This window comes from Solanum lycopersicum, chromosome 9 (assembly GCF_036512215.1).
Source record: "Solanum lycopersicum chromosome 9, SLM_r2.1".
Lineage (NCBI taxonomy): Eukaryota > Viridiplantae > Streptophyta > Magnoliopsida > Solanales > Solanaceae > Solanum > Solanum lycopersicum.
In genome coordinates this window covers 59,482,553-59,507,298 of record NC_090808.1, presented here as the reverse complement: position 1 = coordinate 59,507,298, position 24,746 = coordinate 59,482,553, and the positions used below count along the sequence as shown (strand labels likewise).

The 24,746-nt window shown below is 34.9% G+C and overlaps 1 protein-coding gene across 5 annotated transcripts; it reads left to right on the top strand.

Moving 5' to 3' along the window:
* Nucleotides 1-3,977: 3,977 nt before the first annotated feature.
* Nucleotides 3,978-24,702, top strand: LOC101259365 (uncharacterized). 5 transcript variants are annotated; one of them, XM_069289268.1, is made up of 16 exons: nucleotides 3,978-4,422; nucleotides 11,272-11,423; nucleotides 12,627-12,710; nucleotides 12,787-12,849; nucleotides 12,991-13,122; nucleotides 13,206-13,373; nucleotides 16,271-16,384; nucleotides 19,941-19,990; nucleotides 20,987-21,149; nucleotides 21,259-21,396; nucleotides 21,834-21,956; nucleotides 22,039-22,137; nucleotides 23,153-23,242; nucleotides 23,440-23,524; nucleotides 23,750-23,880; nucleotides 23,958-24,702. In XM_069289268.1, exons 1-16 carry the CDS (start codon nucleotides 4,284-4,286, stop codon nucleotides 24,093-24,095), a joined length of 1,869 nt encoding a protein of 622 aa, XP_069145369.1. In that variant the 5' UTR covers nucleotides 3,978-4,283; the 3' UTR covers nucleotides 24,096-24,702. The 5 variants fall into 5 exon arrangements, with proteins under 5 accessions (XP_069145369.1, XP_010326362.1, XP_069145370.1 ...); XM_010328060.4 differs by having other exon boundaries at nucleotides 16,271-16,390; XM_069289269.1 differs by lacking the exon at nucleotides 16,271-16,384.
* The last annotated feature ends 44 nt before the right edge of the window (nucleotides 24,703-24,746 follow it).

Genomic DNA, 24,746 nt, shown 5'->3' with positions numbered 1-24,746 from the left:
CATGCAAAATTAAATAATAAAATTATAAATATGGAAAATAAGATAATTATGAATATTTTATTAATAGAATTAGAAGATTGTCATTTATAAATGTAGTGGTGTGAGTTATAAAAATGTTTTTTAAAAAAAAAAATGCAAAAAAAATATAAAAAAAAGGAGATAAATATGACTTCTTATTTTATTTATTTTGTATATAATAACAATTACACTTCTATAAGTTTAAGAGTTCTTAAAATAATTGATTATGAAAAATTGAAAAAAATTGAAATAAAAAACAGAGAAAAAAAGATAAATTTAATCGGACCTGTATCCAATTTTATTTATTTATGCATGTATAAATAACAATTATGTTTGTTATAGTTTAATTACAATTATATTTGTAAATGTTTTTAAAATTAATAAAGAAGTTAAAGAAATAATTTTGGAAAGATATAATTAGTATAATATTAATGAGGAAAGAGAAACTATAAGTGTATAGCTATTTTGTGAAAATTTGAATTTGATAAGAAAAAAACCTAAAATGAGGGAATTAAAAGCAAAATTATTTTGGCAAGAGAAAAAATAATGGAAAATAAAGAAGGAAAGAAAGGGATCTTATGTAGTAATAATGAAGAAAGAGAAAATTTAAATTTGTATATCTTTTTAATTATTTAAAGAATAAATTACGGAAAAAAGCAGATAAAATAAATAAATGTCAATTTTGGTCAAAGGGAGGTGTCATGTCTGACTTTTAGTGTTATCTTCCTTTTGTTCCAATTATGACCCTTTCTTTTATATTTATTTGAAGAAATAAAAAATATTAATAAATATTATAGTTACAAAATTGTTTATTCTATGTTTTTAAATCTTTTTCATTTTTTTTATGAATATCCAAAAAATTTATGAGATATTCGAGATATCTTTCAACAAAAATAATATTGATATTGTTAAGATTTCTCTGTGAGTATTCCAAAGTTATAGGATATTTGAGATTTTAATCTTTATAAATATCTAATAATTTATGAGATATTTGAGATCATTCAAAACCAATATTTAATGTTTTTATGATCTCTTCAGGAATATCTAAAAACTTATCGAATATTCAAAAAAGTAGAATTACTTCAAAAACATCTTTTTGATATCCTCTGGATAGGAAAAACACAAAAAATCATATTAAATACATAAAAAATTAGTAGTTCGTAAAAGAAATACATTAAAAATAGAAATAATAAATATATAAGAGAGCTCAAATATCATTTGTATAGAAACTGAACAAATTATGTAACTCAAACACTACATAAAGATGAAGAAATAGTAAAAGCGAATATAAATGATTTCATATGTCAATATATGGATGAGTTTTAATTTTCAATGAAGAATATGAAAAATTTGAATAATAAATGATAATAATTTTGGCCATTAGTGCTATTAACTCTTTCTACTTTCTTCCCTTTATTTCATTATTAATGTCATTTATATTATTTTCTTAAATTACTTTGTTATTAATTTATATGAATTTATATATATGTATGTGTGTAATAATATCTAAAATAAAAAATAGAATAACTGTTATAAATTCATTGAATGAGTGGATAGTCCATAAGGTTGGTACATGAACAACCATCCATATTCACTAGATTCATGAACCGTTTTGGATAAGAATGTATCTATATATTATGATACTTAATATGGTGACATTTGGAGTAATTTCTCCCTCTATAAATAGGATTTTCATTCACTATTGTATGACATACAGATGAAACTTGCATACACTTGAATAAGAAGAAAATTCTCCTTCTTCTATCTACCTCTCTTGTCTTCTTCTCTTTATGATTATATTCTTATGAGCTTGATTTTATAACATTAAAATTCCCCTTCTTCTATCTACCTCTCTTGTCTTCTTCTCTTTATGATTTTATTCTTATGAGCTTGATTTTATAACAACAACACCCTTCTTAGTCTAGCATTGATATTGATATTTTTTTAATTACACTTTTTCTAATTTTTAAAGATTGATAATTTTACATTAAATTTTATAAAATAGCAAATATAACTATATATATTCGTATAATCACTAGTGCTATTAAGTTCTTTTACTTCCTCCCCATAATCTCATTATTAATATTATTTATATTATTTCTTAAATAATTTATTTTCCTTTCTTTCTTTTATTTTATTTTATTCATTTTCCTTATGTTTCTTTTATTCCTAGAGATATATTATTATAACTTAATAAGAATTGCAAAAAGTAATTTTACAAAATTTGTTTGTTTTTTTAAGTGTTTTTCAATAATAATATACACTATTGTTATTATATAATATAGTAGTAGTAGTAGTAATAATAATAATAATAATAATAATAAAGCTAAAATAAAATTATGCATCAATATTTAATTTACTTTAATTACAGTTTTCCTAATTTTTAAAGTCTATGAGCTACTCAAAACAATTCAATACAAACACCCCTTGTATTTAAAAGCCCAAAACCTGTGTGGAAAAAAACATTTGAAAATATATTGAAATTCTATAATTTTTAATGGTTATTACAGTGTCAATTATTTGCTAATATTTCCTTTTTCCTTTTGAGTTTTTCATTAGATCATTACTCATTTTGATTGTTTTTTAATATAGATTTTAAATAACATGTAATGGTATTTTTTATGGGCACATAGTGTCAAAATAAGATTTAATGAAAAATTGACGTGATAGAAAAAAAGGGGAAGAATAAACGTAATGAATAAAGTAGATTCGAAATATTAGTTTTACAATTTTTTTCATTTGAGATGTGATTTTAAATTTGCATAGTCCATTTAAAATTTCAACATCTTTGTATCTTTTAAGTAGGTGTTCGGACATAGATTTTAAAAAATAAATAATGTTATTTATTTTTTTACGAGGGAAATCTAATTTTAAAAAATAATTATCTTTTCTTTTGATTATTTTTATGGCGTTTCACATTATTTTAATGATTTTATTTTATTTTTTGGTATCATTTGTTGATATGTAAAAGAAAAAATTGTGGGTTTAAGTAAAATATTATTTATTTCAATTTAATTTTTGAAATACTAATACCGCACGAAGCGCGGTTCAGTTGACTAGCAATTATTATAAATTAGATTTTTCACAAGTGATTTTACTTTTAAATATTAGTGGTTTTTCTGGGATCCAACTCTTTTCATGTGACCTTAAGTATTGCCGGTCACCTCTTGGGCAGTGTGAACTGAAAAATAATTATTATAAATTAGATTTTTCAGAAGTGATTTTACTTTTAAATATTAGTGGTTTTTCTGGGATTGAACTCTTTTCACGTGACCTCAAGTATTGTCAGCCACCTCTTGGGCAGTGTGAACTGAAAAATAATTATTATAAATTAGATTTTTTAGAAGTGATTTTACTTTTAAATATTAGTGGTTTTACTTGAGGGTAATTTGGGTATAAGAAATAAATGAACTTATCCAATCACCCATAATTTTTCAGCTAAATTACGAAAAAACCTAAAATTTGTTGCTCGTGTCAAGTCATGACAAAAAGTTGTCTTGCCAAATATATTTTTCCAAATAAAAATTGGTCAAACCTACTTTTAATTAGATTGACTTATAAAAAGTAGTTTTAACGTCAAAAATAAAAAATCAAATTGAAATGACTTTTAAATCAAAAATAAAAAATCAAACTGAAATGACTTTTCAAAAAATAGAAAGTATGGAGAATCTATTTTTGATATTTGACTTCAAACACTTTTCAACTTATTTTAAGTCATTTTTCATTTATTTTTTTATATTTGCCAAAACCTTCTAGAAATCAAAAATAGATTTAACCGACTTTTAAGCCAATCCAGATATCCTCTCAATGATTTTAGTGACTATTTCCTCCCCCTTTTTGATTTCTAATCCTGCACTCAAATAAAAATAACTATTTACCTAAAAATGCTCAAATTCAATACTTCTAATTAAAATAAAAATAAAAAGATATTCATTCTTCCACCCCAAATTTTTGGGTTTGATTTTGAATGACCAATTTCTATAGGCGGAGTGGTAGGTAGTATTAAAAAAGCGTACACAATATCTTAGAAGGCGGAACACGAAACTAGGATAAGAATTTGAAAAAAAAAAAAAAGGAAAGGAGAAAAAGGCAAACAAATCCAAGAACTAACAATTACTCCAAAAGTTAAATTCAATTTCCTCCTTTCCCTCGTGTGCAAACTTGCAGTAAACCCAGCAAGGTCTGCATTTGTTCGTCCTTGACGGCGACGGTTTGCCGGAGATTTTTACATACTCCGTCTCCGTGATAGGTGTTTCATTCATCAGATGGAAGTAGAAGGTGAAGAGTTGAAGAAAAGGAAGCAGGTTGGCGAAGATACAGTGCACGTCTCTTCGTCACCTGGGGATTTTTGGCGATCTCGCAACGGACCTCGCAAGTTTTTCGACCGTTATAGCCTACCTAAAGGTTTACTTCCTTGCTCTTAACTTCAGTTCACAGTACTAGTTCACATTTGCCTTTGATTAGTTTTGGCAATTTTACTCACTGTGTACCATCAGTCTGTCGGCCAATTGCAGGTTTATTATTGCAATCAGGTTGCTTGAAAGGAACTAGAGAAAGTATAGATAACTAGAAAAAAAATTAGGTAACAGTTTACAACTAGTCTTTATATTGTTAGGGCATATAACTTAATTAATCTTCGCCAATATAACTTTCAAGTTGATTGTTGACCTATAGGAAGCCTTGATTCTCTCTAAATCGCGTAGTCAGAGGGCTGAACTCAGTAAGGCAAAGACAAAATGTGTACAGTTACTCAATATACAGGGTGCAGTAGTAAGGCTAAGGCTCAGTGGTTGAGAGATGCTCAGAAGTATTATAGGAAAAAGAAGAAAACTCTGTATTCCAAAGATTCAGGATGAGGAGGGGCAATGCAGAGAAGGGGGAGAGGAAGTTGCAAAGGCTGCAATTGATTACTTGTAGAGAACTTCTAATATTGACTCAAAATCTGGAAACCTGACTTGCATCGAGTATATACAAGCCAGAGAATCTGATGAAGATAATGCTATGCTCATGGCAAAACCAACTAAGGAGGAACCAAAAGCTAGTGAGATTGATATTGATCCAACAAGTGCAGCAGGACCAGATGGGTTAAATGCTTTGTTCTATCAGAAGTGTTGGCCATACATAGTGCTGTGACTGCTTTCTTCTCGGGTGCCAACATTCCTAGGTTCTTACATACATATCTTGTACGTTGCCAAAGGTTAAGTTCCCTCAACAATTATCTGACTTGCGGCCTATTAGCTTATGTAATGTTTCTAGTAAGATTTTCTCCAAGATCCTTTATACTACATTGGCTCTGGTCTTGCCTAAGATCATTTCTGTGAATCGGTTTGGACTTTGTAAATGTTAGACAAATTTCGGAAACATTTTGTTTGCCCAAGAGATTATCGACGACTTTGATAGGGAGCAAAAAGGTGGGAATTCAGTGATGAAGTTTGAAATGGCCAAGGTCTATGATAGAGTGACTTGGCCCTTTTTGAGCCAAGTAATGAGGGGATTGGGTTTTTCAGAAGCATGGGTACAAATGGTGTTAAGCTTTCAGCCAAGTAATGAGAAGATTGGTTTTTTTAGAAGCATGGGTACAAATGGTGTCGAGACAAATCTCATGCAACTGGTATTCTATCATTGTAAATGCTCCGAGGCATGGCTTCTTAAGTCTACTAATGGACTAAGATAGGGTGATCCAGGTCCTCCTTCCCTTTTTGTGATAAGTTTTTAGTTGCTCTTCTCTATGCTGAATAAATTGCTGACTAAGAAAGGTTTTGCTTCCTTTTTAATGCATATGAAAGGACCTTTAGTATCCCACCTCTCCTTTGCAAATGATATGATTTTGTTTGTTAGTGGTAAATTTGGAACAATAAAGCTAATCATGAAGACCCTGGAGCTATATGAGTCCACCTCTAAATTCTAATCAGATAATAAACAAGGCTACAAGCTGCTTTGTGGTGCCTTCATTGATCTCACCAAGAAGTGTGGGAGAAATGCTAGGCTAACTGTCATGCAACATAATGAGTTGCCTTAATTGTATCTAGGCTTCCCTCTATATGTTGGTAGGTAACAAATATCTTACTCTAGTGTCCTGATTAGCAAGATTACAGGGTAAGTTAGGGGTTGGCAATCTATGCTCATGTATCTTGGTGGTAGGGCAATCTTGATTAGGCATATGTTGTTGGTAGTGCCTGTGCACTTGCTAGCCTCTACATCCACCAGAGCAGGTTCCTGCATAAATGGAGAAAATTTGAATAATTTCTTTTGGGGGTCCATTGAAGGGAAAGATAAACATCATTGGGCCTCTTGGGCCAAGATATGATATTTCAGAATGTGGAGTAAATTTCAGAAGGTTAAGGGATGTCTAATAGGTTTCCTTTGCTATGGTCTGGTGGAACCTTAAAACAAGAAGGTCCTTATGGGTGATTTTTTGAAGTCCAAATACTTCAGGTGGCCTCATCATCTGATTAAACAATTGGCTAGTGATGCATCCCAGAGTTGGAGGAGCCATTTGCAAGACTAGGTACAAGGTGGAGCAACATTTACACTTGTTCGTTGGTTAAGGATATATCTCATTTTGGTTTGACAATTAGAGCATATTTGGGCCTTTGATCAGTCACCCACCATATGGTATCAGGCCCGGACACATTAAATTGAATGAGGTTTGGCACATGATGAGATAGAAGAATGATCTATCCAACATTGACAATTGCATTTGGCACAAGGATGTGCTTTTTAAAAAATGGCATGTTTGGCATGGACGACAGTATATGGCAAGATTCCAACTAAATAAAAACTATTTAGTTGTGGTAATAACGGGGGTGGGTGGTGGGTGGGAGGCAAGGTGCTATTGATGTAGTAACTAAGAGGTGAGGGAAACAACTAAGCTCTTATTTTGTTAAGGAGAAATGATCAATGTTGTGGGGCATACGTTTAGTTCAACTTTTGAGATTTGTCGTCACTTGTCAGAATACACACCTTATACAAATTATGCAGAAATGATGGAGTTACTAGCTTGTTAATACAATTTCAGCCTTCATTACAAAATTCACACCTCCACTAATCATATGGGAGCTGTGGAGTCGAGATGTGCAAAGAAGTATGGAGTTGAGACCCCTTCACATAACATATCAATTACACTGATCTCCTTTACTCTGTCTCAGTTGACTAAGCATATATTTGAGGAACTAAATTTAGATACAAGATGGGAAAGCATAAAAAGTCTTAGTGGTTCTCCAATGGAAAGACTAGAATGTACAGGTTGGTGTAGTGGGCTAAGCCACAACAATTGTTTGTTAAGGTTAATAGTGATGGTAGCTGCATTGATGGAAATTGTGGAGCAGGTGGAGTCATCAGGGACTACAATGGTTGTTCATCATGGCCTATACACTCTTCCTAGGAATTGGTACAAGTAATTGGGTTGAAGAGAGAGTTGTGTTGGCTGGTTTACAACATTGTGTTGATCAGGGCATACAAAAAATCATTGAGAGGCTATCTGAGAGCTATTGGTGAAGGCAACAAATGAAGAATCTCAGACACCATAAAGGTTGCTAGACTTGGTGGACAAGATTAAGGAGATAATGGTGGAGAGAGGGGTCATAGTACAACATTGTTATTGGGAAGCTATTAAGGTGGCAAACATTTTAGCCTTTCTAAGCTGGATGCATAAAAAATTTGATTTTCAGAACATATTTAGGAATGCTAAGGTCAGTAAGGGGTCTGTTGCAATTAGATAGGTTGGAGATGGTATCATTTTGGGTGCGACAAAAGAAAGCAACAAAGATTCAATTTGATCCCACTTAAGTTGCTTGAGTATGTGGTTTTGTTAGGAACTAGAATGTCTTTGTGAATGATATAGTGTTGGGGTTTTCGAACTCTCATTAGTTATAGGAAGGGTAAGGTTCCCATGCGCTCTCTTTTTTATAAGTAATGTTGTTTCATTAATGATATGAATAAAGCAAAATGTTTAACTTGGAAAAAAGTTAAAAAATATATGACTTTTCGCATGATTGCCAAGCATTTGAAAAGTTAGGTTGTGGAATTCAAGTCTTGTATTCCAAGTACTTCATGTTTCGGAAGTGCATTTTATGGCACTTCGGTAATTTAGCATCTAGAGCCCACGAGCATAATGGGGATGGAATATCGCCTTTTCATATGATCCATCCATTGCGTCAAAGTTGAGCACTTAAGCTCTATTTAGCTTCTGTTGATATATAAAGATGGTCAATTCAGATGAACACCCTAAGCTAGATGTTGAAAAGGCTTATGACTATGTAAGGAGGTAGTTCCTTGATTTCATTATGCAGAAGATGAGCTTTAGGGAGAAATGGAGAAAGTGGACAATTTTTTGTATCTTAGTGCGTTAATTCAGTGAGGGTGAATGGTACCTCATGTTGTTTTATCCGTTTGAGGGGTTAAGGCAAAGGGATGCTATATAACCTATGCTCTTTATTTTGGTGATGAAGGCTTTGAGTAGGATGATGAATATAGTTGTTTTGGGAGGGCACCTTAAGGGGTTCAATGCTGCGGTTTGAGGTGGTGTGTTCTTAAACTATTTCTCGCATTTTGTTTGCGGATGACACCCTAGTTTTTGTGATGTAGATGGGATCAAATGGAATTTCTACTCGAAGTTTAATTTGGTTGCAATGGATATGGGCCTTAAATTAATCTCAAAAAATTTGAGACCAATTACCGTTGGTGAGGTGGACAACATTGATTTACTCGCTTATGTTTTGCATTGGCGATAGAGGCTCCTTGTACTATTTCTTCGGGTTTACCCTTAGGGGCCTTGAATAAGTACATTAATGTCAGAATTTGGTACTTTAGAGAGAAGAGGCTTGTAGCTTGATAGAATATGTATTTTCCCAAAGGCGAAAAAAAAGTGCTTATTAAGAACACTTTGTCGAGGCACCCTAGAGTGTGACCTAGTAGCCAGTGAAGAGGTTGAGAACCCTGAGGTCTCATGTTCAAAACTCAACGGAGATAAAAACACTAGGTGATTTTTCCCTTCTGTCCTGGCTTTGTGGACAGAGTTACCTGGTATCAGTTGCTGGTGAGAGTTGGTAGGTATCCCGAGGAATTAGTCGAGGTGCGGGAAAACGCTCTCGGACACCATGGTCATAAAAAAAGAATACTTTATCAATCATCATCACTTATTTTATGTCTTTGTTCCATGCCTACACCACTGTTTCTGAAAAATTGAACAAACTTCATAGTAATATTTTTTTTTGGGATTCGGCGAATGAGGCAAGGAGGTGTTGTTTGGTACAGTGAGAGATCGTGACAACTCCTAAGGGCTGGTAGTAAAACAATTGAGGGCTTTTGACGAAGTTTTGTTTGAAAATGATGGTGGAGATTTGGGGTGGACTTCCGAATTTTAAGGAGAGGGCTTTTAATGAAGTTCTGTTTTTGAAATAGTTGTGGCGATTTAGGGTCAAGGTCCAAATAAATATGGGATGATGGAAGGGGGTTGGAGAACTAATGATTTCCACATCGGCTTTTGGGTCTTATGCGTGGAGGAATATCATGGAGGGATAAGTGTGTTCTTATCGTAACATTTCTTTCAGTGAGGGGACATGAGACGAATTAGTTTATGCCTTTTTGGGGAAATAAATGATGTGGACACATGTTGCTAAAATAGGAGTTTCCAAGCATTTTTAAGGTTCTTGTCAAAGAGGAAAGGACATGGAGGCGGTAGTGTAGTATATAAGGAGGAAAAAAGGGGAAGAAATGTTCTGGGATTTGAGGATTAAGAGAGATTTCCCGGATTGGGAGGTGAAGGTGCATGAGGTTTTTCTTGTGAAGTCCATTTGGATTTCTAAGGTGCTGAGGAAGGTGTGCTTTTTCACATGGTTAACTGTTAGGCTTGAACATTAGGAGAAGAAAAGTAGTTTGTATTAACTGATGTTACTTGTTCAAGGAGACGAGTGAATATCTATACCATCTTCTTCTACATTGCAGCTTCGCGCTGTTATGGAATATGTTTAGCTGGTTGGTATGTTTTGGACAATGCCAAGATATGTGAAAGACGTGTTGTTTTGCTGGGAAGCTGGAAGATGCAGAAGGAAGTGCAGGCCATGGAATGTTGTTCCTATGGCGTTGATGTGGATCGCTTAGAGAGAGAGAGAGAAACAAGAGGGGCTTTTAAGGGTTAGAATCTAGGTTTTGGTGGTTAAGGAGTATCTCCATTCCCTTATTTATTTTGGTGCATCCATATATTTCCGGGTTGTATAGAGAATTGGGTGTGTTTTAGAGACCATATATATTTTGTAGGTTCTTTACTTTTTGGTATACTTATTGTATATGATCAATTTTGGCCTTGTGATTAATGAAATATTTACTGAAAAAGCTCTTTGCTTCGAGAACTAAAGACATTATCCATTCGTTTACTTCTGATCACGTTTAGTTTGTGTCTTAACTCCTCCACCTTAAATTTGCTTCTCTGAGTAACCTGTTACTGATAGGTAATTATGTAGCTTCAAAAGTTTGAGTGGGTACAGTGATAACGTAAAAGGTTTTATAATGTAGTTTATTTCATTAACATGTAAAAAGATTTTATATTATAGTTTGGCAGTATAGCTGAATCACCCAAAGGGTGTGCCCTAGTGATTAATAAAGTGGGTTGAAAATCATGAGGTTTCAGGGTCAACTCCTAGAGGACATTAAAAGACTAGTTATTTCTTCCATTTGTCCAGACCTTGGTGGACGGAGTTACCTTGTACCTATATTTGTGAGACGTAGCAGGTACCCGTGGGCTGTGGAATTAGTCGGGTTGCATAAGCTAGTCCGTCACCATGGTTATTAAATAAAGTATCATTGAGGTTATTTTACTTTCTTTCCAGGTTTAATGGTTACCTGCAGTTGTAAACAACATGATAACTTATGACCATCTAATATTTACGATTAGATATAGTTTTACTTTCTTTGTAGTTGTAAATGAAAGATGTTCCACTATTGGCGGGCAAAAACTAAATACCCATCTGATAACCTCGTCCCTTTTTCCTTCCATGTCTTTTTATGCAAGCTGTTTTGGTTCTCAGACCTGAAGGGGTGTACTAGGTTCTTCAATTTTATCTTCAGTCATCTGATTGTTTCCACCAGCATGCATGTCCAATAACTTATTACTGTGTGCTAAGCTGGATGTCTTGATGTGCATAAGTGATTCCATGAATGGTTGCATTTGCTTATTTTTTACTTTAGAAGAGAAACATCTTTTCCATTCACATAAATCTTTCCTTGACGTTATCCTGATAAGAGTGTTTTTTACAGGTTGGTTATATTGCCCTCCATATGGTGATAATATAGGTCTTATTATCCCGTCAAAAGTGCCTCTAAGTGAGTCATTCAACAAGAACATCCCTCCTGGAGAAAGTTACACCCCAAAAGAAGTAATCGACCAGCAAAGAAGTTTAGGGAGAGAAGTAAGTGGTGTGGTGACAAGATTTTCTTCTGCTTCACATTTACTATTTGGTTCATCTCTTCCTCCCACCCTTGATGCTTACAAATAAGGTTAACTTGGTGATAATTGTCTTGATACTATCTGTGCTGATTTATTGGATAACTGATATCTTTCTGCACCAATTGTCTCCTTAATTATCGTCTGATGAGTCATTGCAAAATTGTTCTCTCTTCCGTCTCTTTCTTATTTCTTACGCTCTTCTAATGTTTCCCTTTTATTGCCTTTGTTTAGTCATACGTAATTAGTCACCTTTTGTTTCTGAGTTGGTTAATTCATGAGAAATTCAAACTGTTCACTATGTTTAGCTTTTTTTTTTTTTTTAATATTTTTGGGGCAGGAGGGGAGGGGAGGTCATATGCTTTTTTGCCAACTCACTATGTTCATTGGGATTGACAGTAGTCATTTGACATATCTATTGACAGTTAAGTAATAATCATTAAACAGAATTATCGATAAGATAAAAGAAAAACCTTTTGCTGGATCCAGACCTTTCTCTGGATCCAGTAGTTTGAGTCAAGTCTTGTGAGTTTTATAGTTTTGTTCATAAAGGGAGTTGGCTGTTGTATAAGTGAAAAGTGAAAGAAAGTATTTTCAAAAGAAAGAAATTGAAAGGAAGTTATCTGCGGGGACCTGTGCATTTTTATACGACCAAAAGATTTTGGAGGACCTTACATCTCTGAGTTTATAGGACAAGTAGATATGTGTTCACTATTGTCATTCAGATAGATATGGCTCAAATATGTTGGCTGCTGAGACTCCTGCCTATTTATTTGTTAGTTCTGGTAGTGAAGCACTGAAGCTAGAATATTCTGTTGAAGTCTTATATAAGAATGTATGTCTACATTTGCAGCACGTGATGTGTGGGTTAGGAGCATATCACAAGTTCAAACCCTTCCACTGGCAAAAGCATGTTATTTAAGTGGATAAGTGTAGAGGCATGCCTATTATCCACTGTTTTTATGAACTGTGTGCCACTGGTATGTGGGGATTTTTCGGTTAGAAGAAAAAAAGGAATGTGCATTCATATGAGATTTTCTTTGTGTCATCATCTCTTAATCTTGTTCACAGCTAATCTTCTTACTAGTTGGATTTTCAGTGTTTCTCCCATATATTGATTATCAGCTAAGCTGTCTTACATGTCTGTCGTTACTAACACTCATTGCAGATAGGACTGGTGGTTGATTTGACAAACACTGACCGTTACTACCCAGAATCAGATTGGACTAGTCACGGTATTAGACATGTTAAGGTAAGAAAGAACAGTTCTATATATCCTATTCGATCTCATGGTTAATTGGCAGTTTTTATGCTATGTGTTTATCCAGATTCGGTGCCCGGGACAGGACTCTGTACCTGATGCTGAGTCCGTAGATAGATTTATTTCTGAGGTAATTTTCCTTTCTGCTTTCACATGCATGCCATCTATCTTTTGTCATGCTCTGCATATCTGGAAAGGGTGCATATGTCAGTGTGATAAATACCTTTTACTTTTCCGAGATTTTCATCTTCAGAACTTATATTGATTGCAGGTTGTGCAATTGACATCTCAAGAATCTCAAGCAAGTAAGTATGTTGTTGTCCACTGCACTCATGGTCACAACCGAACAGGCTATATGATTGTACATTTTCTTGTACGTAATCAGTCAGTTAGTGTTAGTGAGGTTAGTAATCTTATTTATTTTACACCAAATTTTCTCTTCTTAAGATTTCAAAATAATCTTGAAAATTTGTGTCTTTTCTTCAGGCACTAGCAACGTTTGCCCAAGCACGCCCTCCTGGAATTTATAGACAGATGTATGTTGAAGCGTTGTATGACTTCTATTTTCAATCAAAGCCTGAGCTTCTTGTTTGTCCCGAAACTCCCGAATGGAAGAGGGACTCTGATCAAGATAATGAAGTTGTTGCTCCTTCTGTAAGTAGTTCTTTTGAGATTATTTGGTGAACACTTGCTGCATTGATATTTGAAAATTCTCATAGGTTCAACAGTGGAGCACTTAGTGCACTATTTTGAATTGATGAAAGATTGCACTTTGTCTTCAAATACTACATGAAGTTGTTCACAGCAAAACAAGCATCACTATTTGTCTTTCACTCCATATCTGCCATGTTTTGCAGAAACATGAACTCTATGCTTCCCAGTTTTTTGTTTAAGGCTGTAAGAAATATGGCTTGGAAGGAAGATATGAAGAATGTATGTCCTGATTATTGTCCCAAGATAGTGGGTGTTTTAACAGTATACACACCTATTCTAAACTAGGAAAGAATTAAGACTATAATTAGGACTAAACAATATTTTCCCAGTTGATATAATTAATATTCTCAACACTTCCCCTCAAGTTGGTCCATTCCAGTTGATTACCAAGCTTGTTACAAATGTAACTAATCTGTAGACCTGTAAGGGACTGCGTGAACACAACAAACAACTTATTCTTAGAATTTATGCAATGCATATTATTTTGAATACAACAAATCAAACAATGAATAAGAAATAATCTGAACATACTAATCCCATTATAACTTATCCTAGCCCGTCATAACTAATCTAACATAACTTGTATTCAAACCAAACGACTCCTTAAGGTTTAGGTCGATTCTCCAAAAATGAGCTGTGTATGGACAATGTAGAAATAGATGGATGGCTGTCTCAACTGTATTTTACACGATAAGCATCTTGAGCACAGTGTCATACCTCTACTCATCAAGTTGTCCATGGTTAAAATGGCCTGCTTTGCTACAAAAATTGGTACACCTTATGGAGAACTTCTATCCTCCAATTTCCTTCCATGACCAGTTTATTATCTGGTGGTTGGATTGTTTATAATTTTGTAGGCAGCATTGACCTTAAAATTGTCTTTGAAGTTACCCTGGCACCACAAAAGATCTTCACTAGCTTGAACCCCAGGAAATTAATCAAGTTCGCTGGAGAATTCAGCCACTCTTTGAACCTTCTAATCATTGAAATGTCTTCTAAAATTCAAGCTCCACCTGTCTGATGTCCACATGTCAGCTATAGTTTTTTATTGGTGAAGGACTAGCTTGAAGATATCTAGAAAAACCAGTTCCAGGATATCAACGTCATGCTAATTATCCTTTCAAAATCCGGTTCTGTTTCCATTTGCCACTTCGGTTCTTCATTGAGTTTTCAACTCACTCCAGAGGGATCTAGTAGACCTCCATAGGCTGACTCCACAAGGAGTCACCTCCTTCATCATCCATCTATCCTCTTGTTCATATTTGACTTATAATCACTCTTCCCCACTGTATGTGGTTTTCTTTGGTGAACTACCACATCCACTTCATTCTTAAGAGCTTTACTTTGAATCTTCAGGTTTCTGATACCCAGGCCACCCCCTTTTTTTGCACAGATGATTGAGTTCCACTTTACCAAATGGTAGCCTTCCCTAACTTTATAACCATGCCATAGGAAGTTCCTCTTGATGCTATCCTACCTCTTGATGACCCAGCTGGAATGGAAAACAAGGACATCTATAAACGTAAACTCCCAAATAAATGTACCTGATATGTCAATATGATAGTAAAAGATCAACCTTATTGCTAGTCATCCCCAACTCTTGAATAAATGTGCTAGACTTACTTAACCACGCTCAAGAAGATTGTTTAAACCCATGATAGGGACCATCACAATTGTCCTATAAGACCACTAGACTCCCCTGAGCAACAAACTAGGTGGTCGGTTCGTATATACTTCATGTATTTGCCATGGAAAAAAACAATCTCGATGTCCAACTGATAAAGAGGCCAAATGACAAACAACCAGAACAATGAAATTTTAGCCAAGAGAAAATGTGTAAAGTTTATAAAAGCACACAAAATTTGATTATAACCTTCGGCCACTTGACACGCCTAAAGTTGACCAATGTCACCGTGCGACCAACTTTATAGTAGATTTACTTGAAGTTTGAGGAATAAGTTCCCAAGTACTACTAGAGTGTAAAGCAAATATCTCCTCAATCACGGGCTTTGTCTTTATGCTGGAGGAGACTAGAAGACAAAGATGAGACAAAAACATAATGATTATAGACGATAACACCTCAAACTAACATAATTGGGATTAGGATTAAGAGTGGAGCGAAAGCCTTTCTGTAGGACAAGTATAGGAATAGGAGAAGACGAGCCTACTACAGACACAGGATCTGATTCAGTGCATGGTTCATCTGGAACTGATGTGAAGAACTTGTGACGATGATAACTCAAGAGAGGTTGGTGGAGGAGATGAAGGAGAAGTACTCGTAGGTGGTGGTATTGATGAAGAAGGGATACTAATAGGATTCCTAAGAAAATTTGTTGGATTTAGTAGAAACCTAAAGTTTGTAATAAATTATTGTAAAGCTGATGCTTATTGAAAAAATCATGGTTTCATTTTGTATAAACTTTTGTTATTTTTTTCCTTGGAAGGAAGAAAATGCTTTATCTGATCATTCACCTTGTATCGATGATTGTATGACTTGAATTGGTTTTTCATTGTTCAGCTGATAATACTCTTTTAATTTGATCTGGTTAAGAATATAGTCTGCCTATTAAACAGTATGCAGTATTTGCTCAATAATCAGGATTTATTTATTATGTATTTATTGTTTTCTTCCCTTTTTTTTTGATGACAAGGGGCAGTTGTTTTCTTCCCCCATCTTTATTGAAAATGCCAGAACCTCATGCAGTATTTGCTCAACAATCAGGATTTATGTATTATGTACCTATTGTTTTCTTCCCTTCTTTTTTGATGACAAGGGAAACCCACAGTTGTTTTCTTCCCCCATCTTTATTGAAAATGCCAGAACCTCGTTATTGCAGGGGAATCTTTCAACAACAGGTGCTGTGTCAGATGCAGATTTTAGGGGTGAATGTATCCCATTCGCTGAGGTTCAGAGAATGAGGAACTTCTGCTATCTAGTGCTTAATTTGCATGTACAGGTTCCAGTTATTAAAAAGTTCATTTTTTGAGAATAGTAATGGTGTACTATATCCAAAAGCAGTACTTAGTTACAACTGGAACTCTATAATGCTCCTATTACAATTAAGGACATCAATGATAGAAAGTGTCATTAGAGTAGAACTGATTATACCAAAATAAAGCAGCAAGATGAAGTTTAGCTTAGTCTTTTGCACATCATTCTCTATGCCCTCATATAAGTGGCGGATCCAAGATCTTCGCGAAGGGATTCAAGGTATATAGTAGTAATATGTAAAAATCACATGATGAAAAACGAGTGAGACAGAACAGGATAATATTATTCTTAACCCACTAAATTTAACTTATCTTATCGATGTCGAGTTTAGGTTCTATGTACTTTTACCCTGCTCCATTGAGTTTTTTTTTTAAAAAAATCTTGTGCTCTGTTTTGGTTGTTGGTTTTGTAGTGTTCTACAGTATTTTTTAATCTTTTTTTTTTTATAGAAAAACTGAATTATTGTCCTTTCAATCATATGTTACCATAAAAACCACCAAGATTTTTTAAAAAAGGGGTAAGGATTTAATTACTAGTTATAATGCATATTTAGAAGATAAATAAATGGTGTCATCATTTTTTAATTCAATTTACTAGGTTAGTGTCACACGGGCAGACTACTTCACCTAAATTTAGTGCAAGAGGTTAGCCCAATGTGTGTCAGTCAAGTCCCACTTAACTCAGCCCTTTCGCAGCCTAATCTGCCTAACGTTCAATGACGTTTTTCTTTCTTTCTACCTTAGATTATTTTTCGAAGCTTAACATTAAAATGCACACAAGATATACGTGCAAACCCAACCTTTATATTAATAATCAAAATAAATACAAAGGACTCACTCGCTAGGATAACAAGTCTATCCCAACTTCGACTTCGACTTAGGCACAATCACAAGTCGATTGCTGCCTTTGACACCTTTTTATAACCCTGACGTTGCCTCTAAGTGTCTGAGTGAAATTCCAAACTTAATTCTTCCCTCTTTCACTCTCCTTTTTCTGTCCCAAAACGTCCAACACCAAGGCTGTCCATTTATAGACCATGTGGCAGCCTTGTGTCTTACAATGTATAGTGTCGTGACACATGTCTAACACTTGTCAAGCAATCAACCCACTAAATTAAACTTCGGTTGACATCTCCAACTGATAAGAAACATTCAAATTTCGAATTCAAAAAGCTATTACAAGTTACAATGAATCCTGATACAAACGGTAACAAAAAGGTAACCGCCGCATATGCTTGGCATGTGACCTTAGCTGTCTGGATTTCGGCCCTTTGTTGCATTTTCCCTTCATAATTTTGGCTCCAATACAATGTTTAACATTGTATAGTCATTGTCTCATCAAAGTCCACCTGTATCCATCCGCCCATTTTCCATGCATGTGCACCAGCAAGGCCTGCCTTTGCCTTGGACGTGCTAACTTTAAATTCACTCGTGCCATTCATTGTTTTCTTGCTACGTTTTGTTCACATTTGTCTATGCTTTAATATAGCTTAGCTCGATTTTCCCGCACTTGACCAGATCATGTGTTTTTCCATGCCAAACCTGCCCACAACCAATGTCGGTCAGTGTCCATGCCATGCCATGGTTTTTGCCTTGCTAACGTCCATGCCATGTCATGACACTGCCTTACCAACATTGTTTGACACCACTAAGACATGCCAACACTTCGGCCACATTATACATGATTGATTCCACCCGTACTTTGGCCCTTGACAAAGTCATTCATGCCAACCCTTTGCCGCCACCGTGCCTATGTCGAGTAACCGGATCAGGAGCCTTACGGTTAGTCATTTGTAAAAAAGAAAAAATGATCAATAAATCAAGTGAGATTAATTTAGTTTCCATCTCTTTAGAATAAAATTGAAAAAAGAATAGGAAGAAATACTATAAAATTAAAGAAAAAAAATTCAATTAAATAGGTATTGTTAAAAAATATTCACGACTTTAATATTTCCTTGTTCGATTAAATTTAATTCACTTCATTTTACATAAACAATTTTTCTAACTCAATTTAGAATTTAATAATAATTCATCGTTTCTTCAACTTAGTACGTGGAAAGAGAGCTATGTAGAAACAAAACGAGCAATATAAATAAGAAGAAAATTACAAGGAATATGGCTAATAAATTTAAACAAAAACAAAATAAGAAAAAAGAAATAGCATAAAAAGAAAAGTAGTTAAAAACAAAAAGAATACAACGTCGTAGGAATCTGAGCCCAGAACTTAAGTCCATGTCAGCCTCATTCAAAGCAAAAAAAACTTAAGCCCATCTCAGCCTTACTCAAAGCAAAAAAAGAAGAAAACAATAATGCACACAACGAGGATCGAACATAGACCTTTCAGGTAGATAATGAGCCCCCTTAACACTGCTCTATCCTTTCCTTTAGTGTTGAGGGGGTTCAGTTTAATAGATATACGTAAAACCAGAATTTAACCATGCATATACCTGTAATTTTTCGACGAAGGGGATTCGGGTTCGCTCCATGTAGCCTTGCCCCTGCCTCATAGCACCTGGAATTTCTCTCTTATTCAAAAGTTCATTTTTCACGGCACGTCATCTCTATTTTAATTTATTTAACTATATCTTATATGAATTGGAAAGCTCTTGTTCACTCGTACTCATGGAAAATTTACATGTGTGGCATCTATTTTGATTTGAACTTTCTTCCACATATTTATCCCAAGTCCTAGATGAAACAAATTGCGTACACACTACATAAAAAATGATCATCAGCGATAATTAATTAATGACAATAGCTTAATTGCCATTGAAGGTATATTTTTAGAGGCAATTAACACTCTTTGTAAATGTCCCTAGAACCTATAGTGACATTGGATGCAATCTAAGTTGCTCGGGTGCGTCAGTGTCCGATACGGGTGCAGATCTAGAGGTCGGATCCTTCATCTAATTTTTAAGGTTCGGGGATATGGATCCATGTATGGAAAGGGTGCGGGGATTCTCCTAAAACTAATTAAAATATCTAAAATAGAATTATAAAACCTAAATTATGAGATATTATTGGGAAAACTTGAACATAATCTTGGAAGGAGATTAAAGGAAAAGGAATGACATAGAAATTTCTATATAAGGCATTCCATTTCCTTCCATTTACTTTTATATTGATTATAGGAATCATTATGATTGTCCAAATTAATGTCCAAACTTTCCCCATCGATTTTGGCCAAAGTACGTAAAATCTGTTGACCCAATCGGACACGGATCCCTCACCCACAGCCACACCCTTGTCTTGTCGACACGGGTGCGGCACCAAAAGTGAAAAGCCCGAGCAACTTAGATGGCAAATAACTAATGCCGGTAAAGGTTTTACCACTCTTTGTTAATGTGTATAACTGCATATTTGTTGCCGCTAAAAACTATTTTTGTTGTAGTGACACTTCCTGAATGATAGTCACGTTCTTGCTTTGCACTGTCCAAATGTTATCCTGTTTGCTTTAGATGGTTGATTTGCGCTTGATTTAATGTTTATTATTATTTTTTTGTGCATGATCCTTAGGCGACGAGAAATACCCAAATTCCAGGATCACACCCGGTCTCTCTCAACAGGTTGACTATAAATTCTTCTTATTTGGATATTCTTTTACATGAGACTAATTTTGAAGGAACATGTCTCTTATACATGAGTTCTACAATATTTAGGCAATATTTTACAGCAGCTTGCCAAAAATTGTACTCCAAAAAGTTACATGACAAACTTTAGGATTTTATGACCTTTTCCTTTCTGATTGAATATCATCTTCAAGCAAAGAGCAGCCTTTTATAGAGTGTCATTATTATGAATTCTAAAGCATCTCTTGAAGTATCAAAATTGAATGCTGTGCAAAAGATCTGGAAAGTTTTCTCATTAACTGGAAGATTGATCTACAGCTATCAGTAAGTGTTGGGAGGATTGGTTAGTAATTTCAGCTGCATGTGCCTATTCAAACAATGTGCATGCTTTATATAATGTTGAAGCATAGGCCAGGTTTTTTTTCTTCTAATTGCACTGGGAAAGGGATATTTTGAGCACTGTTACAACAAACACCAAACCTAGTGTAATGCCACAAGTGGGGTCTAGGGAGGGTGAAAAGTACGAAAACCTTACCCCACCTTTGTGGGGTAGAGGCATTAAAAATTATTTTTCATTTTTGGTCCTTTGTTCTCATAATATATTTAAGTGGCAAATAGAAGATGTCTTAGTGTTATAGTTTTTTGCCTTTTGAGCATGTTAACTGTGAAATTAGGTCTTAGGCCTAACTCACACCCCAAAAGCTAACTAGGTATTAGGCGTAATTCACACCCCAAAAGCTAGCTCAAAGGGAGGAGAATTGCCCAAGCCTTATAAGGAGTCCACCCATCTCATTAACCACCGATGTGGGACTTTTGTTATTCTTTAACAATAACATTATTTCTTATTAAGAGATTAATGTACATTTATGTCTGAAGTAGATAATTTAAAATTTCCAGGATACTGAAAGCATAATTTTGGATCTGTGTCAAACAGTATTCACTCATCTCTTAATTTCGTTTTCTGGAACTTTGTTGCTTCTCTTCAAATTGTAGGGGCAAATTGCATCTTCTTAGTCAGCAACTCTACCATGTCACTTGGAGTGCTGGGGTGCCACGATGCATGATGCTAATAGACAAGGAGGATTGTTATTTGATTGATCCACAGTTCTATTTCAGGAAGGTCCAGTTGCGATTTCCTCGCAAACATATCTATGAGGTAGTCTGTCCATAAAGGACCTCTTGTACTCCATCATGAGGAATTCTGATTCTGCAGCTTTACGATTTCAGTCTTTTTCTGCTGTAGAAGATTTACGAGTTTCCTGTAGGGTAGAGCTGACATTACTCATTGCTGCACGTTACTTGATGGTGAATTGATTACTGAGACTGAGACTGAGACACAAGTGAAGAGGACTATTTACCTCATCTATGATATGATGGCATTTAATGAATCCTCTGTTACAGAGGTATGTCTTGGCTTACATATTTATCAGACAAAATGACTTGAATTAACTTGTTGTGATTTATATTTTGCTTACCTTTTCATTCAAGGATGAGATCCAGATTTGGATGGTACTGTGACCACAATTAACATTTCCAAAATAGTGTAGAATAATAATTGCTTCTTAGGTTTAATTTGTCTTTTTTGTGAATGTCATGAGGATCATCAATCCTCAGACTTCTGCAGTCAATCATTCTAGTATGCAGGTTTACTGGAGTAGTTTTATGAAATTAGATATGTATTTTCATCTTTCCTTCATTGTGTACAGATTTGCCTTCTGTGGCGAGCTCCTTACCATTTTCTTTTGACATTCAGCACTGACATATATTATAATTTTAATTTGAATGGGTCTTCCTGAAAAATTGCTTATTTTATGATTTCTGCATCCAAATACTTTTGCAGCTACCTTTCCATCATAGATTAAGGCTAATTGAAGAAGAGGTGATCCGTCCCCGAAACTTTGAACGTGATTTTTTGTCCACGTGCATAAATCCGTACCACCACTATGGCCTGGAGCAATTTGAAGTATGTATGATCTCAAATAAGGCTCTCTAATTTCTGTAAGTTTATGATCCTTTCTGGATTGATGATTGTTTGTGGATGTCAGGTGAGGAGGAAGGATTTCTATTTGCTATCTGCAGCTTCTACGCTCATAAAAGATATAACGCCTAGTCGTCCACATTCAGCTGATGGGCTTATATTTCAGGTTCTGTGGGATCTACTTGTGTCTGTTTAATATTGACGATCAAGTTTGTCTTATCAACATCTTATAGATATAACTCAAAAGAAATATTGGCACAACCTTATCAGAAGTGTCCATAGTATTCCAGCTTTCTTTGTATTTAGATATCAGTACTTTTAGAATTGTGCTAGTGAGCTCTTTAATTGGTCATTCGTCCAAGAATGAGGACAGTGAGAGACTAAGGGACATTAGGCTGGAATTTGATAGATCAAGCTCGTCATTTGGCCTGGGAAGATCTGTTTAGCAGCAGCTTTCTGTTACTTTAGCTAATATAATTCAATTTAATGAACTGAATGGAGTTAGTAATAACATTGGGGATCAAGAACTTTCATTGACAGAAATTCAGCACATTAGAACTGCTCTGTGTGTGTGTGTGTGAAGTTAATTCAGCTAGGGTGCTACTTAAAACAATTTTTCAAAGACAGAAGCTGGAATGCAGAACTTTGACTTTTATACAAAGAAGCTGAATCTCGATTATATGAAAATTTTAAGATAGCAAAGAAAAGAAAAAGGGAACCGTTTGTGGTTTCGAATGGAATAATGAATAGAGAAACAAAATGAGAATCAAGATCTAAAGAAGGAACAGGAACCTGTTAAGACGCGGATCTAAAGAAAAAGGGACAGAAATAGTAAGAGTGATATTTTGAAGAGAAATAGGATGGAATGATTTCTTCTGCAAATGCACTCAAGTGATTCACTCTCATAGGTCTTATTTGACAGTACTAATTTTGTCCATCAAAATTAAGTGTAATTACCCTCAGTTACATGCTCCTTGCTGTAATTACCTTTACTTACATGCTTGTTGCCCCCTCTTTAGGTGTCTGTGTGTGTGTGTTTTTGGTTATAATGTAAAGTTGTTGGGACCAGCAACTCACTTTGTTGTGGTCGGTACATTCCGAAGCTTATATATTATTTTGTACATCAAATTTCTTACAACTTTGCATATTTGGATTCTGGCTCCTGATAGTTTACAATACAGGCCTGGAATGCAACTTATGAGCCCCGGGATCATGATGGGCGTTTGAAATGGAAATATCCTGGAACAAATACTGTTGATTTTCTATTTGAGGTGGTTATATTTTCTGTCATCTTTAGTTCACAATCTGTTGTATATAGTAAGTGTATATATGCTTGAGCCTTTTTCTGTCTGCACATTAACAGTAGGAGATAACATCAAGTCTTTAAAAAAAAAAGGAGATAATATCACGTAATGGTCGTAAATAACTTAAGTACCAGGTAATCTGATTAACAAGTTGGCATTGGCAGGTGGGAGTTGATGGTAGTAGTTTGCTTTATCTGCAAGAACACGGAAACAAGAAACTAATTGAGGGTTGCAGAGTGATGTTTAAAGGTCTGATTATCTTCTCTTTTTCTCCTTCCTCTGAACTCAATCTCCGAGGAGTTTCCAGTGGTAAAAAGATCTCTGCCCGTTTGTTCCAGCTGGCAGTAAGAATATGAAGATTTATCCCTTGAATTCTATTAGGAAATGCTTAGCAGAGTTTGTTGCTTAGATTAATGGCTGCCACCTAAGTTTTCTTCAAACTATATTTGGTCTGATTGGTACTTTCTCCTGCAGATGCAACTGATTTATTGTTGTACTCGGGTAGAATAATTGAGTGTTCCTGGAACTCTCATGAAGATGCTTGGAGTTTTGTGCAGATCCAAACAGACAAATCAAACCCAGATGATATCAGTGTCTACGAGGAGGTTTGTCATATAGCAGCATCATCCTTCATTTACAGCTTTTCCAACTATTACTGACTTACAAAACATCTTATGGACAGGCAAAGCGCAACATAGAGGGCATTCTTACAGAGGATACCTTGTTGGATGAGATAGATAAAGTCGCAGGTTTACCTGTATACTCTGACTGGGCAAATCGTCACAGTGGAACTTTTAGAAATGTCTGGAAAAGGCAGTAAGGGATTTGCTGCTGTTTGTTCCCCAATACATCTTCTCTTTTTCACCATTGAGGGTTGAGTTGAGAGACGGAGGAGGAGGTTTTAGTCTAGTTAAAAATGATTGCAGGTTCTTTGTAGTCGTCATTCATCATTCAGGCTTATTTTTCTTCTCAAATTCTGATTTGCCAAAGTTGAAAGAGTGACAATATAGGGATTTTGTCTCTCCCCGCATCGAGGGATTGAGTTGAGAGGCAGATGGTTATAGTCTAATTAAAAATGACTGCAGGTTCTTTGCAGTCGACATTCATCATTCAGGGGTGCAAGTATTGGGCATTAAATTTTTGTTTGCTCAGTCCATCAGAACTATGGGAATGTCAAGGCAATATCAAATATGAGATCTAGGTGGTGATTGGAAAATTTTCTAGGAAAGGTAAACGCGAAATAGTAATATTTTCTTTTAAATTTATTGTTCAAAGTAGAGGCTTGTTGTAATTTCGTGTATCTACTGTAAGATGTGGTTAAGGACATATGTAGGAGCTGATATCTTAAATTGAAATATTAACTCTTGCTGTTTTCTATCCTCACAATTTGGTAGTTTAGCTTAATCCAGGTGCTATTGATAGCAAAACAGCATATGCTTTTATTTCTTGTGAAATAGAGGAATGACCAATC